The sequence below is a fragment of the Glandiceps talaboti genome, chromosome 17 (assembly GCF_964340395.1).
Source record: "Glandiceps talaboti chromosome 17, keGlaTala1.1, whole genome shotgun sequence".
NCBI classification, from domain to species: Eukaryota; Metazoa; Hemichordata; class Enteropneusta; family Spengelidae; genus Glandiceps; species Glandiceps talaboti.
In genome coordinates, this window is record NC_135565.1 from 19,379,424 (window position 1) to 19,395,659 (window position 16,236).

Sequence of the window (16,236 nt, forward strand, 5' to 3'; positions counted from 1 at the left end):
ATACATACATACATACATACATACATACATACATACATACATACACACACACACACACACATACATACATACATACATACATACATACATACATACATACATACATACATACATACAAAAATTAATGTAGTTGCCACTTTAGTGTTGAGGGCGCTTCACGAGAGCACCGCGGTGACACAGTCGTGGTTTGGTTTCATCCATATATAGTCACATTGTTAGGTCAAGGCCATTACCACTCTCGTTCATAACGTACTGACATTGATACCTGTGACCTCAGGTTTCAGTCACCGTCCTTTTACTTCACGACTTGACCTTTGGGATTTTAGGCTAGAACTTGGCGGAGACCTATATACAGTTTAACTGTATCGTTTACAGTGAAATTAAGGTAACGTGTGACTTTGTGTTTTAATTCTTGTGAGGATAGCAGTCGCGATTAAAAGTATGTTATATTAATCACTATAATATGAGGTTATAACCACTGCCGTGGTGTATTCGATGCAATTTGTGCAACCGTACTCTTTAGTATCATCTCAGATGTATTTTGTACATATAAATCGTATTAGAGAAAATTAAGTATAGCCGTCTTGATAACGTAATAATGTATGTCACAGCTAGTCATGTACGATTGCTTTTTTTCATTACTGTCGAAATCTGAACAGAGTGATGTCAGTTATAATATCAATGGTGACCTGATTTCATAAATCACCTTCCTAACACACGTATAGACCCTAAAGCTGTCACCATAGCCTCCCTCGATGTGTGACAATTTCCACCAAATTACCGACACCGTGTATGTATGGTCCGGGTAGTTAGGCTGATAAAAGAGTCCACAGTGCAGTGCCCCTATATATCCCCTTCTCGTAGTTTACTTTGAATGTATGTAGGCTAATAAAAAAAACATACGCTCAAAACTAGTACATGTATATGCTACCGTACGAACACTCGTGCATATTATTGTGACCCCTAGGCCTGATCTAACATTTTATAGTTAGGTGGGAGATTGGCGGAGATAGATCTTGTAGAAATTGGACACGTTTACTGCAGAGTGTCGAGAATCCATGTAACATTGAAGGCTGTCTGGCCAATCATTTGTTAGCACTCATCTTAGCGTAACCCAATCAATATACATAGTACGACTTTTAGACTGTCGACGTATTATACTGCTTTAGTTATAGAAAGGTCGGGCTATTCAAAAAGAACTATCTGATGGTGTTGTTATGTAATGTAAACGACGTATTACTACTAGGAAATTTATTACTGTTGGCGTACGTGTACACTATACGAAACGTCATATTTGACCATGTCTTTCCACCGGGGTAAATCTTGACCAGAGGATGTGTAAATGTTGTGAGTATGAGACGAAGTTCCACCTTTGACTTAATTGACCCCGGGTGATCTCTCCCCTGAGGGCTGGAGACAGTCAAAAATGATAATGCGTCTCTTACTACTCCTGGACAGAGATGGTGGTTAGGTGGGTCACAGGTTGGGTAAAGGTTGGGTAAATTGGACTTTTAATTCGCGATTGTATAGTGGTGGGGATTGCTAACACAATCGCTTGTGGGCTAATATTCTATCCAAGGATGAATAGTTGCACTATAACATGACAAAACATCACGTGACTCCATTTTTCAGGCCAGTAAAATAATGATATCTAATATCATATACTATATTCCCGCTTGTAGACGGTGAACGGGACGGTGATTCTGACAATCAGGGGGACGTTGTCAGAATCGAGTCCCGACTTTCGCAGTCTGCAAGCAGGTAGTACATAACACTAAGCCGAACACCGGTTAAACATCCATGATTCTAGAAATATTACTGTCCCAGACGTCCATGTGATAAGCGAAAGAGCATTGACTGCTATGCAACCGTATAGGTCATGGACTTCACTCCCTTGGTCCATGGAATATAACAAGTTTTAAATTTGTGTCTCAACAAGTTGGAACATGTAGGAATGCATTATTACCATTTTGCTATTGTCTTTTCGAGTTCATAGTTTAATATTAGGCGCTCTATTGTAATTTCCATCAGTGTAGTAGCGCATGCGTAGAGATGTAATTTTTATACCTCAGACCTCAAAATGTGGACTTTGCTGACGTTTCCTGGTAAATATATGGATTGAAATACTTTCGATATTTCCTAAGTGCTGAGTTTTTCAAAACTTTTTGAATAGTGTGGCAATTTCGGTTAGGTTTTCCCCTTTTCTTTCTTTTGCGAATTATTTTTCGCTTAGAACCCCCCCCCCCTCGATATCCAGTGAATCAACTTAATAAAGCAAAAGAAGTTGAAATGAGGGTAGGTGAAAGCATGGGTTTTGAGTCTCATCATAACAAAGTCCTGAATTTCTGAACTTGACGTATTAATTTTGTAAAATCACGTGACTTCGTTGCATTTTTTGATGATGAAATATTTTGTTAAAGCACACCGCTTTATTTCCGCTCTCAAAACAGACGACAAACTTTGTGGAAAATTTACTCCACTGTGAGGGAAAGAAATTTATAAAGAAAGTAAAGAACAACAAAGCGGACTGAAAGAGATCATGAAGTCATAGTAACAAAACAGAAGACCGAACGTCGTCAACTAAACCAATATGGCGCCAACTGTAGCAGAGTTCTTTGCTGGACAGAAAGTACTGATCACCGGGGCAACTGGATTTCTTGGCAAAGTTCTTGTAGAGAAACTGTTAAGATGTTGTCCAAATATTGATGTGATGTATTTGATGGTAAGACCTAAAGCTGGACAACCACCACAACAGAGAGTGCAAGAAATGATTGCCACCAAGGTTAGTTATCTACTATGCTTGCAACCACAGGGACGTGTAATATTTTTTAGGTTGTTGTATAGTATAGCATAGTATAGTATAGTGTGGTGTGGTGTGGTGTGGTGTGGTGTGGTGTAGTGTAGTGTAGTGTAGTGTAGTGTAGTGTAGCATAGCGTAGCATAGCATAGCATAGCATAGCGTAGTATAGTATAGTATAGTATAGCATAGCATAGTATAGCATAGTGAACACATATTGCCTGGCCATGAGGGCTATAGCACCCGTTTATTACACCCGAGGGACTGTGAGTTACCAGAATCACATGCTATTTCCCGAGGCCAACGGCCGAGGGAAATAGCATGTGATTCTGGTAACTCACAGTCACGAGGGGGTAATGAACGGGTGCTATAGCCCGAATATAGGCCAGGCAATATGTGTTTTATAATATACCTCATGCTGTGAACTCGCGGTGGCAGACGACATCGTCAGAAGCTGCCATTTTTACCTGCTGTGAACGCGCGGTGGTCACGTGACTATGTAAAAATTGATGGGACTATTCCCCAAGGGAAGTAGTCATTCTATTTTCCTATCACGTGACTGATTCTAGCGAATCATGGCACAGCATTATCACTAGGTATATTATAACATAACATACTATAGTATAGAGTGTACTGATACATTTGGAGTATCAGGATTCGTGTGATATTTCATCACGAACACTCTTAAGAAATACTACACGTCCCTGTGTTTGCAACTATTCTCGGAAGCTAGAAGATAAATTTCCATTGGCGTAGCGAAAAACAGTATGTGTCTTTAACAGTGCCCTTGGTTTTACTACAAGGTTTGCAACAGATTAGTCTTGTATCCATGGCGATGAACACCGTTAAACAAAGTTACGTTAATATAATGATTATTATATTAAACCATTTTTTCAAATATCGATGTTGAGCATTGATTAGGCGAGCTAGTAAGACAAAAACAGAACCTGCACTTTGATTTTGCAATATATATCTCCTTCTTATAGCTGTTCGACAAAGTACGAGTAGAAAATCCAAGTGGTCTAGAGAGACTTGTTGCGGTGAAAAGTGACATGTTAGAACCAGGTTTAGGACTAAGTGATGAAGACAGAGAGATGCTACAACAAGAAGTGGGAGTTGTATTCCATGTTGCAGCCACCATCAAATTTGACGAACAGTTAAAGTGAGTTTTCATATGAATGGGTATTCGTCGTTTTTATTTTTTCTCTTCTCGTCTCTTTCGTTGTAATACACAGTGTATAATTAGATGCCCAGAGATTTGCATATAATAGGGAACTTGTAATCCAGACTGAGCATGCTCAGACGCAAAGGACTATGGGATTATCTGTGGTTATCGTAATACCTAATCTGGAGCTACCGATAAAAAAAACCTCCCACGTGCACAATAGTCAGGGTAAACTATGAATTGACCATTCGTGGTTGCAAACAATGTAACAGTATTGTTTACAATACCAATTTATTAGTATTTATTATCATATTTCCTATGATACAACATTCAACATGGCTTGCAAGTTCCCTATTATAAGTAAGTCTTTATGTTCTTAATAGTGGTGGTTGATGTAATAGAGAATGTTTCGCTTGAATCATTCAATACGCATGCGCATATATGAAAGGCTCTCTAAATTGTGTTTTTGACGACAAAGCCCCCTTAGGTCACGAGTACTTTCCTTGGCTGAACGGAGAAAAATATTTGAGAATAACATCTATAACCTCCTATTTTACGTACAATAACAAAGATTTTACATATTTATTGAGTTACAAACAAAGACTTTGTCAATGTTGTTTCATATTAATTTTTCAAGTAGGAAGACATGATAAAATTGTTTTAGAAATTTAAAATCCAAATAAATACCCAAATCCTCATCCATATGGCCACTTTGACCAGTCTTACTGTTTTGCAGACTTTCATACCAAATGAATGTTACAGGCTTAATACAGCTACTGGAACTCTGTAAAGACATGAAGAAATTACAAGTACGTTCAACTCTAATTGTTTGATGTCCGTAAATAAGCAGTAAACACAGCCACAAACTTGGACCAACTAAGAGTAATTGGCATTTTGCTGGGGAGTCCGATGCGCCAGCTACGACAACTTCCTGAGGTTTAACTATACATGTATATCCTTACACATGGATTCATGACCGTCTGCATATTAATCAGTATTCATAATTTAACAGTAGTATTCATAGCCTCAAAAAAGATGGGACACAGGTAGTGAACATAATCTAGGCGTACTGTGACTTGGTGGTTATCACAAACATCTACTATGTGTATGACAGAATCATACATGACTTGTCTGCATTTGGTCGACCCTTCTTCTCTTCATTTGAATACATCAGATATTCGTATGCATTCTCGCAAGAAATAGCATAATAGTTCTGCCTCTTACGTGCGGTACGTTTCGGACGGTGCCATACAGAGTTCGATGCCTGTGGTTAACGAAGTTGTTCTTAAATATGTAAAATACATAATTTATATGAAAACTGAAACATCAGTTATTATTTCCACCTGGCAGGCATTTGTTCACACATCAACAGCATATTGTAACAGTGATGTACAGTACATTGAAGAGAAGATCTACCCACCACCCATGGACCACAGAAAATTAGATGATATAATAGAGTAAGTAGAAATCTATGACGCATTACAAACCGTACTTTATTTTCGATATATTAAGACGAAATTTCAACCTGTTATCAAATCCTTTTTTGCATTAATATGTTGTTAACTTTAGTCTGTTTTACTTCCCGGTAGCATTATAAGACTCAGCGTGACTTGTACATTGTAAGATTAGCCTAATCTACAGCAGAGTTTAACAATAAATGCAATATGAAATATTAATTTGATTTTTACAGTTGGATGGATGATGATATGATCGATACTATAACTCCAAAACTAATTGATCCGAAACCAAATACATACACCTTCACAAAAGCCATTGCAGAACATATATTGGTAGAAGAAGGTAATGATATACCAATTGCTATTGTAAGACCGTCTATAGTTGGTGCTGTGTGGAAGGAACCGCTGCCCGTAAGTAAAAATGTTTAGTATTGAGCTATGAATATATACTGTCGTACGCTGGCAGCATATCTTTATCTCCAAAGAAGCACTGTCAATGACAGCATTGCATTGCATTGCATTGAAGTGTCTCGTCTGTGTTTAAAATTGCTCACTACTTTGTATAATGATACTCTTCAAATGTCAGATCTCCCCCTTTAGGAAGATCACTTTATTGGTATTCTCTATAACAATGCACGATGCAGGATCTATGGAGAAGTTACCAATCAAGACTGACCAAGAGAATAGCGGAGAGATGTCTTGAATTTGTTTATTTTATTTCTACTAGTTAGATATCCACGAGACATAAGTACATCGTAACTAATATAAGGCGAATATGTCAAATACTATTTTTTTCAGGGATGGGTAGATAATTTTAATGGAGCAAGTGGTCTCATGATTGCAGTGAGTGTTGTCTCTTTTTCTTTTCTGTAGTATCTTTATCAATTTTGATTATGTTGTATTCCCAATTGTCAGAACTGGTTATGTAATCTCTCTAGAGTTCTTTGAAACAATCGCTTCAATTTGCCAGGATCCGAGTTGTCATTGATTAAACGTCTTGTAGCACTAAAGTCATGGACAGTTAGCACACTTGTGACAGTGTAAGAAGTGTTAATAACACCAGGTAAAAGAAATTCAGCCCTCTTTAATTGCCATATTCACCACAGTTTTTACCATATCACAATAGTTTCACAGCTATCTATTGTCAAAGAGTGGTAAAGGTCTGCCGAACGATAAAGATGGAGTCGCATTTCAACGATCAATTTCAGAGCCATTACAGTATGGCATAGTATGAAAGTTGACCATACCAAATTTTCACTGATTAATTTCAGAATCATAAATGTTTATTACATATTAGTATGAAAGATGACGTTTGTTAATCTTTCAGTGTGGTAAAGGTCTGTTACGTACTATGAAGGCTAACCCTAACGCAATCGCTGATGTGGTTCCTGTAGACATTCCTGTCAATGTTATGATAGCTGCAGCATGGAATATCGGTGTACTCAAGTAAGTAAAGCTAGTAAATCAACTTTTAAATCATTGTTGACAATTGTCATGACTCTAAATAAGGCCGGTATATCCATTAAAACCCAAAATCTAATGATCACAATGCTTCATTTAATAAACATACGAGAACCAAACGTGCTAAACGTGAATGTGGAAACTTTCGATATATTTTCCTTCCAAACTCTCTTAGTTTGAAACTTTAAATGTTAATAATAGTGTCTGTACGTATATGATATTCAGCCTCTTTAAACCTACAGGAGCTGTAATATAGTTTCGTGATGAGACAATCAACAATATATTCACTGAAAATAGTTAAGATACCAATAATTAGACATTATGCATTATTAATTAGAGGTCAATTTTATCAATAAGTTCAGTAAAGTGTTGAAATCATAATCGTGCTGTGGTACTGATTTTAGAGTACGGACCCCAAATAAATTTTTTATTGTACCATATGTGCAGAGTAATACGTTCACCTTCAGGTGATTCAGTACTGTTCATGTTGTACAATTTTATGAGTAAGTCATTATATTTATCAAGATTCTAAAAATGTCATAGTTGCAACTAGTGTAACTTTGATATATTTAGTGCCCTCTTTAGTTTATTGTGTAACGGTGATGTTCAAAATAATTATGCATTTTAAAGATTCAGAATGTATGATTGAAAGATGAAATCTTTTCATTGTGATTATGTATAAGTTTGACAAAATCATGGTACTTATTATAATTAGTTTATAAACTTTTAGAGTTATTCATTTCCTTTAACATTTTCCTCATAATTTGCGTTTTAGATCCACAACAATTCCTGTTTACAACATCACCACCGGGGGACTAAATCCAAACACATGGGGTGATATGGGTAAGTACAAACACAGACCGGTATATCAAGAAATGTGTTTGTGAAATTAGAAAGAAAATAATTCATAGCAAGTTGGAAGTAATTTTTCTAATGTTGTTAAAATTATAAAAGTAAAATAGTTATTCAGAGGCTAGAATTGGAATGAACTATGTTCCTTGTGTATTGATGATGCGTTGTGTTGCGTTGTGTGTTGTGTTGTGTTGTGTTGTGTTGTGTTGTGTTGTGTTGTGTTGTGTTGTGGAAATGTTCTTTACGTGTATAACTACTCATCACACATGTTTATCGTTTATACTTGTTTCCACTTAAACAGCTGACGTCATCCCAAGTACATTCAATCGTATACCTCTAGAAAATGCCCTCCGAAGACCAGATACGACTGTGACGCACATACCGTAAGTGTAGTGGACGGCATAGTAATATTTCTATCAAAGTTACAACCATTTACCTGCTCTTATAAGACACACAGCTTAGTCCTAACTGGAGAATGGGAATCCAATATATTCTTTATTTCTTACAATTTAGTAAACACGTTTAAAATGAAGGAGAGAATGTGAATATGGTTATAAGAATACAGAGCCAATGTCAATGTCATGAAATGTATGCTGCGCTCATGACGTCATCATGGTGTGCTAAAGATGTATCACGATCGTGGCAAACATTGTGGGAGAGAGCGCTATAAAAACTCACATTTATTGATTTTTATCACCTACCTACTCACCTGATGTATTTTTCTTCTTAAAATTGCAGGTTGATACATGGATACTGGCATTTAGTATGTCACACAATTCCGAGCTATTTCTACGATTTCCTGTTACGTCTTGCGGGAAAGAGGGCAATGTATGTTATTTGTACCACTGTAATATTTTACATATCTCTGGTATCATAAATTTGATATATTGATATGTGTAATACCGTCAATTGAAATAGAAGGCTTATCGATGGAGAATATATTGTTCATGGTTCCAATAATCAATAGGACAGTAAAGGGGTTACTTTGGAACGATAAATTGAAAACGAATGCGACGTTTCGTTCCGTTTACTATACGGACCTTGACCATGCAATGATTTAATCATCCAGTGTTATATATATAATAATTTTCTCTCGCCTAAACTGCCTCATTCTACTCCCATGTATGCTATAAAGTAGTGAATGTTATGTTTCTAGTACACCTTATATCAGTTTATGTATGGATTTAGCTGGGTAGTACAAATTATGATAAACTGGTGATATAAATGGCAGTCGGATTATTTGTGGTAAAAATGATCCCTGTTTGAGATGTTGAAATGTCACTTGTGATATACATGAGTAATTTCTTTAAAATTGGAAGAGGGATAAAGCAAAATTTCAAAAGTTAACATTTAGAATTGTGTATGTCAACATTTTGAATCATTTTAATACCTAAATTATCATTTTTCTGTAAATGTGTGTGAAATGATTCGTGATCAAATAACAGTTTTGTCATAATTGCATGATTTGATCTGTTCCCAGAATGGTACGTCTGTTTGACAAAATGACAAAGGCAGTGGCTACCATGGAATACTTTACACTGAACACGTGGCAGTGGTCCAATGAAAATACTGACTTACTGAGTACTTTGTTATCAGAAGAAGACAACAAGGTGAGAAATTATGTTAATTCTGAAGATTTTATGAATTTCAATTGGCAGTATTTGCGTTGCATTGCATCGACTTATATAGAGAAAATACGTTTGGATCGTACCTTCACTATTATACATCATTTCGAATTACTATGTTTTAACACAGACCACTGGGTCTGAGATTTTAAGAAGGGGGTGTAAGAACATGATTGTATACAAGAAGGGGTTTCTTTTCAGATGCGTTTGGCATCTACGTTAAACTTACAATATGTACCTCGTAGTATGCCAATATAAGTGCTAGCCTAGTACTATTTTCAGAATTTGAATTCCACATACGTAGTCACGTCAACCCCCCCCCCCCCCCCCCCACTCTTCTTTCAACATATGACTGATATCGTTATGAGTGGTAGTTCTTAGAATGCCTGGAGGTTCAGTCCTGGGTTGTTGCATTAGTGTCAGAGGTGTCATACGGATTACACAGGAATTATTGTATTTTTGTTTTAGAACAATTTGTTCTATAACTCTGGCAGACAACTGTTTTTCAAATCATAATCCCAACTGGGCCTGTAAGGTTCATGCCATGACTAGACTAGGAGGCTAGAAATTCAAAACATATTTCTGTCGATCTTTTCAGGTATTCTACTCTGACGTTCGTCCCCTTGACTGGCCATCCTACCTAGAAGCCTATTGTCTGGGAACCAAACGCTTCGTACTCAAGGAAGAACTCTCAGGTCTTCCAAAAGCTAGAGCTCATCTGAGAAAACTACGTAATATACGTTACCTCATCAACGCCTTCATCGTTGTTCTCATCTGGCGTTTCTTGATGACCCGGTCCCAAGCCGCTCGCAATCTTTGGTACTTTATCACAAGTCTCATTTCTAAGTTTGCCAGGTTAATAAAACTTTCAAGTTCTACCAGCTAGCCTAAATCTTCTCTATAGTGGTCTGACTCTGAGCATCTCACTAATACATCCATGCTCTGAGCTAGTCTGTAATGTACGCCGTACGCGTGACGGGCGCCCTCACACATCGGCCAACCCCTACTACGTGTGAGAGGAGGCCGGTGAGGGCGAAACGTCACGACACGACAGTCTATCAGCAGTCTATGGCATGGCTGAGCCTAAATGCATCTTTGCATCTTTGCCATAGATCTTGTTATGTAGTTATCAAAGACTCTTTTAAAAGTATATTTTGATCTTTGACCTAAAGATTGGCGCCAAGACCAGAGGAGGTAAAAAAATTCATAACACTCTTCACTATGATTTCACTCTTCACTATAGTTTCTGTTTTGCTATAATTGTAATACGACTTGGTTTCTGTAAACGCCCAGCTTTGCTGAAATAGTGGACACTTTTGAACTAAAAGTCTGCCGTACTTTATGTCCACTCACGCCCAGCATTTCTGTACCTTCGTGACTTTCATACGTTTATGCAGAGACCCTAAGTGAAGGGTTTATGGTTTACGGAGTCTGTCTGTTTGTATATTGTTAAGCTGTGATAATATTGTCAGATCCCCGTGTATGTCCCTCTACCCGACAATTGCAGTCAGAGATAAACTTCCCTGCTACAAAGGGTGTATATTGGTATTAAAAATGTACTAAAATCTCATTCTAAATATCCGTTTGGGTGACCCTTTTTTTAGTTTTCTCATGGCCCGACCAACTCTCTAGTTCTTTGATCCAACAAAATAATGGGGGGAATCGACACCCTCTACGGCCGTATCTGAAAAACGTCATGACGTCACTGATGAGACTTTAGGGATAATTTATTACATGTACACTAACATGTGACGTAAATGAATTGAAGTTGTGCAATTACAAGCTAACATGGTCATGGTCAAGATCACATTTTTTCAATGTTTAATGCTTCGTGGCAAGTCAGGTGTATATCTTTGTAGTTACCATGGCTACAGTAGTCTGATGTTCGAGTACAGGAGAGGGCAACTGTGGATCAATTGCGATTCGTCATTGTGCCTTATCGGATCTCTTTATAATTGATTGCCTATATTTGTATATTTCTAGTAAGATGGATGTATTGCAGGGATGTACTTTAGTTTCCATGTAATCACAGACAAGTAACACAGGTGTTACTTGTCTGTGATGTAATGTATATTTATAAACATATGCTTTAAACTATGTGAATAAACATCTATACCATTACAACACTGCCAGAGTACCATTAGATTCTGTGTCCAAAACATAGTAAATTAATATACTTCAATAAAATCAAACCCGCTTCTACCCCCCCCCCCCCCCCAAAAAAAAAAAAAAAAAAAACATTCCAGTTATCAGAGAGATGAGAGTTCATGACTTGGCCACTAGGAATGCTGTTTTCAAGACAGTTTGGAGCCATGCAGAAGTAAAGGCCAGAATAGGTAAGTACTGTAGCATAAGACAGCTGACATGAGAGTTACCACTCATTTTTGTTATGCTGTTCTCATTGTAAATACAAACTGAATACACCAATTTATTTCAGAAAAACTTCTTTATTTTTCTGTCATGTGCCCTGATAAATCCACATACAATATCATTTTGACAAATTATCCAAATTTATGCAACCAGGGCAGATGCTGTTGATGACTCGTACTTCCAGTTTGGTGCAAGGACCTGTCGGCTTTTGTAGTAACGAGCTAAACGATGGATCCTGCTTTCAATGAGAATCAGACGGAACTTGGCATCTTTGTCCTAAAAATGAGGCAAAATACGAAAACATAATTACCAAGGCACACTGCAATGTAACACAGTGGTGGAGGTTAGCATTAGCATTACATTGCCTTCTCCACTAAAGGTTCACCAGAGTAGAACACCAATGTACCATGGCGTCCATGGCCTGATTATGCTGTTGGTACACAGGACTTTTTAGCTTTATGTTAGTGTACACACTTCAGAGTACCACCAGTGGTACTGTTAGCTTACCAGTAATGGTACTAGTGTGCCATCTAAGCCAATTTGACACGCCACTGACACACAATTTCTAATGATGCACCAAAATCTGATGTTCCCTTATTTCTTACTATGTGTTAATCAGTATGCCCTCTAAGCCAATTTGACATGCCACTGATGCACACAATTTCTAGTGATGCACCAAAATTTGGTGTTCCCCTATCTTTTACTATGTGGTAACTCACAAGAAATCCCAGTTTTTATCATTTCGACTTACAACAAATCTAGCTATCATTAGAGGACACACTGAACGGTACACTAGTGTACTTCACCAGATGTCCACGGCACAACTCCACTGCTGGTGCATTGTAGGTAATACATTGATTAACTCTGCAGAGAGTACAAGTATTGCTAAAAAAAACCTAGCTATAATGACTTAGCAGCTGAGGAGAGTTACAATGATGTTACACTGTAGTACATATACAGTTATACCGTTCACGAGCCAAATTGAACAAAAATATGGAATATACACTGGTCGTTCTACGTCATGAAAACACACGTCTACATCCCTGGTTATGCTGTTTTCGAAATATATGTCAAAACGTTCAAAATTGTCATTACTTTCCCTGATTTTTCTTTGATATCACTGGTACTGGTATTCTCCAATACTTTTCTTCATTCAGCCCGAAATATTTGTGACCCAAGGCCCCTTAAGATCACTCATATATTGCTTGGCTGAATGAAGAAAAATATTGGGGAATAACATCTACTTGTGCTATCAGGTAATTTATGTGTGTATATTTACAACTTCTTAATGCATTCCTTTATGTTCAATTCTGAGCCTTCATGTAATGAACCAGTAACTAGTCCTTCGACTTCCACAATTTTTTTTAACTTTTGTTTGTAACCAATGTTATCATTAAGAATCCTATGATTCTAAGCAGAAGTCACAACAAACTTCTACAAGTATTGTGTTCACATGTTTATTTAAAGACCCACAGACATCATCATCATTCATCCATGGACGGAAGAACCATAGTTTCATCAATAGCACACACTTTGTATATTTCCTCCACATTTCTCTATTGACCCACAGATAGATAACAGGATAGTTCTACAACAGCCCTGTAGTGTGTTTTGGAAACCAGGATAACAGAGGTAAAATCTCGAACAATTTGAACAGATTGTGTGATGTATGATTCTGGTATGAATCCCCAATAGATTTTACCTATTTACCATCCTTTCTAGACCAAAAATGGCTACACTGCTGAATACAAAGGTGTGCAAGACAGAAGATGTTTGGTTGTAGTGATAGTACAAGGTATGAAAATACCTACATTATTACCAGATTTTCCCTTCGGTTACCATGGTGAACTAAGCAAAACCAATGAACGAGGTCTGCAATGTTTCTTACCTTGCGATTTCTTTCCAAATGTTTGCGGACTGCGACAGCCTTCTTGATAAGATGGTACAGATCCTCAGGAAGACCCGGTGCCAAACCTTTGGCTTTCAAAATACGTAAAATTTTATTTCCAGTGACAAAGCGGACTTGTGCGACTCCATGGGAATCTCGAAGGATAACACCTGGGAAGATAAAGATATATTTGTCGGTCATTATTTTGTTTACCTGGATCTTGTGGACTAGATCCTTGGTAATGTTATGTATAACGTAACTCTCCTGAGTTCATAAAAGTGCAGTGTCAGGTCAACTATATTGGAGGTACAGTGTAGAGGTTTTAGGAATTGTAACTTTGAACTAAGATAAATCTCTAGTATGTATATGTAATGTCTCCACTAGACCTCAGTACAGCCTATGTTAGCATATTTTAAATCATATGCTAAAACATGGAACATCTTGAAAAATTTATACTTGACTATACCCCCCCCCCCTCAATGTCGTGGGAGTTCTCTCAATAATTAAATAATTACCTAAAACATGAAATATAAAACTCTATAGGAAATTTTACTAGTTACAAAACTGCCCCCTCCCCCTCTGTTAAACAGAGAGTATGAACTTAATTATAAGCAACCTGCTGGTCCCCTGTAACTAACACCAGTTGCTAAAATATTTGGTTACTACTACAGCAAGTGTAAAACAATTTGAAAATGTGTACATTATCATAATCAGTATGGAATAATATGTTAGTTTTCCCAATTCCTACCTCTGTTACAAGGCTTCTCAATACCAAGCAAAAAGACAAAAGTTTACTTGATTTATCTCTTCTTGACTTCAAAGTAGGACATTCTTACCTATCTGTTATGAGGTTTCTCAAAACCAAGCAAAAAGACTATACAGTTTACTTGATTACCTCGACTTCAATGTAGGACATTCTTACCTATCTGTGATGGTGTTAAACCCTTCTTTGCCAGTTTGTAGATTTGTTCTTTGACATCATCTGAAGTCAGTTTCAGCCACTGTAAATAACAGAAGACATAGTCACTTTAGTCTATGCTCAGTCTGATTAAAATTTATGCCAAAAACATCACGTCCCATGAATGTAACAACAAGGGAACTTCATTTTTCCTGTAAGACAGTCCAATCTATGGATCAGTAGAAATGGGGACCCTGACCTTGGCAAGAAGTCTACTCTTTCTACACCACAATTAGGTTAGTTATGCAGTGGACAACACTATGTCTCCTAGAGTGTCAATCTGAAGTTTGATACTGACACACCATTTTATGTGGTGCACAAAACTCTGTTTACCCACAACATAACAAGACAGACTGTAAGTCCTAGATTACACTTCAGCTCTTTGCTTCTCATGCTGTTGTCAAATAAGGCAACTGTACAGCATTGTCATTAGTTTTGGCATACAAAAGAAATAAATGTATTAACATGTAAAGTATAAACAAATCAGACCCACATTCATCTGAAGAGGACTAATATTTTAAAAAGTACATTTTGCATAATATCATTAGAAACACTTTACATTTTTACATTGCCAGAAACAAACTTGTGAAACAAAAAGTATGCTTTCAGTTGAAATTTTAGTTTGTGTAATAAAAGTTTGGTATGGCAAATACTTTCACTGACATTTGAAGTTTTTTACATCTACTTATTACAAATAAAATGTAATGAGCAATGGCATTTCATATGTTTTCACGTCAGTGATACCATAAAATATTTGATTATCGCGTCTCATCAAAGATTAGCATTATTAATTATAATACTTACTGTTGGTACACTTCTTCTGTATGGGAGGGCTGATTGGGATATACCCTTGCTGTAGCAGAAAGAGAGACGTATACATGTTTAAGAAGAGGCAACAGAAAAATCGACTGCGTAAGTTCAGACAAATACGAAATAGAATTGTTAATTTCGATGTCTGTCACTATGCATGACACCTTGTTAGATTTGCAACGATCATTTCTTCACTTTCACGACCTGTGAGTAACAGTTTAACGAACGATATCTCGATTACGTTGCTATAAGCAAATCGGTGCCATGTAGAACGAAACAGTATTTCTCTTGTCTTACAGGAATAGTGTAATTTGTCGCTTTTACATTGAGATCAGTATTTTGTACACTTGCTTCGACAACCCAACTCCCAATCACATGTACGCCGCCATCTTGGATTTCCCGTGGCCACATGGTGTTCTAAAAACACGTTTAACACCTTCTTTTACGGTGTGGAGATGATAAAATCATGATTTTCGAATACTTTATTCTTTAAAATCTGTGGGGTGGGTGTCACTTTGTAATATTTTTTCAAAATACGGGAGAAACCATTGATGTTTTTACTCACCCTGGTGCATGCATACGAACCATGGTGGCGGCTTAGCGAGAAAGGACGAACAATGGTGACGTGTGCAAAAAGGGAGACTCCCACAATGCACCACGTCAAGCATAAACGAAAGCACACTTAGTACATTCTTTAGGCCGCCATTGGCGTGATTTACATGATTTTCATCCTATGACCGTTGAATGCGTTTAGCTGTCAAGTAAGGCCTAATAAAACAAATTGTGTGGTTCCGAATTTTAGAATAGGTGAGGTAGGTAGATTTTTCTTTGTTTTACTTTTTGTTTATCATAT

The 16,236-nt window shown here is 37.1% G+C and overlaps 2 protein-coding genes across 2 annotated transcripts; one reads left to right on the forward strand and one right to left on the reverse strand.

Annotated features, from left to right (window-relative positions):
* The first annotated feature begins 2,590 nt into the window (after nt 1-2,590).
* LOC144448699 (fatty acyl-CoA reductase 1-like) lies at nt 2,591-10,243 on the forward strand. Its single transcript, XM_078138986.1, has 12 exons — nt 2,591-2,782; nt 3,784-3,959; nt 4,699-4,771; nt 5,313-5,419; nt 5,653-5,830; nt 6,218-6,262; nt 6,747-6,865; nt 7,656-7,723; nt 8,034-8,115; nt 8,471-8,560; nt 9,213-9,342; nt 9,956-10,243. Exons 1-12 carry the CDS (start codon nt 2,591-2,593, stop codon nt 10,241-10,243), a joined length of 1,548 nt encoding a protein of 515 aa, XP_077995112.1.
* Nucleotides 10,244-11,798: 1,555 nt separating this feature from the next.
* LOC144448012 (small ribosomal subunit protein uS15) lies at nt 11,799-16,009 on the reverse strand. The gene is made up of 5 exons (XM_078138158.1): nt 15,949-16,009; nt 15,378-15,426; nt 14,538-14,616; nt 13,616-13,785; nt 11,799-12,003 (listed from the first exon to the last, which is right to left on the reverse strand). The coding sequence occupies exons 1-5, from the start codon at nt 15,969-15,971 to the stop codon at nt 11,869-11,871; spliced, it is 456 nt and encodes a 151-aa protein (XP_077994284.1). The 5' UTR covers nt 15,972-16,009; the 3' UTR covers nt 11,799-11,868.
* Between the last annotated feature and the right edge of the window lie 227 nt (nt 16,010-16,236).

Bases quoted from the DNA above. Each gene is read 5' to 3' on its own strand.
- LOC144448699 (XM_078138986.1), top strand. From the start codon at position 2,591: ATGGCGCCAACTGTAGCAGAGTTCTTTGCTGGACAGAAAGTACTGATC. The intron at 6,866-7,655 runs GTAAGTAAAGCT...TTTGCGTTTTAG, and splicing joins TGGAATATCGGTGTACTCAA to ATCCACAACAATTCCTGTTT. The intron at 7,724-8,033 runs GTAAGTACAAAC...CCACTTAAACAG, and splicing joins AAACACATGGGGTGATATGG to CTGACGTCATCCCAAGTACA.
- LOC144448012 (XM_078138158.1), bottom strand. From the start codon at position 15,971: ATGGTTCGTATGCATGCACCAGG. The intron at 15,427-15,948 runs GTGAGTAAAAAC...TTTCTGCTACAG, and splicing joins GTTCGTATGCATGCACCAGG to CAAGGGTATATCCCAATCAG. The intron at 12,004-13,615 runs GTAAGAAACATT...CCTCATTTTTAG, and splicing joins ATTTGGAAAGAAATCGCAAG to GACAAAGATGCCAAGTTCCG.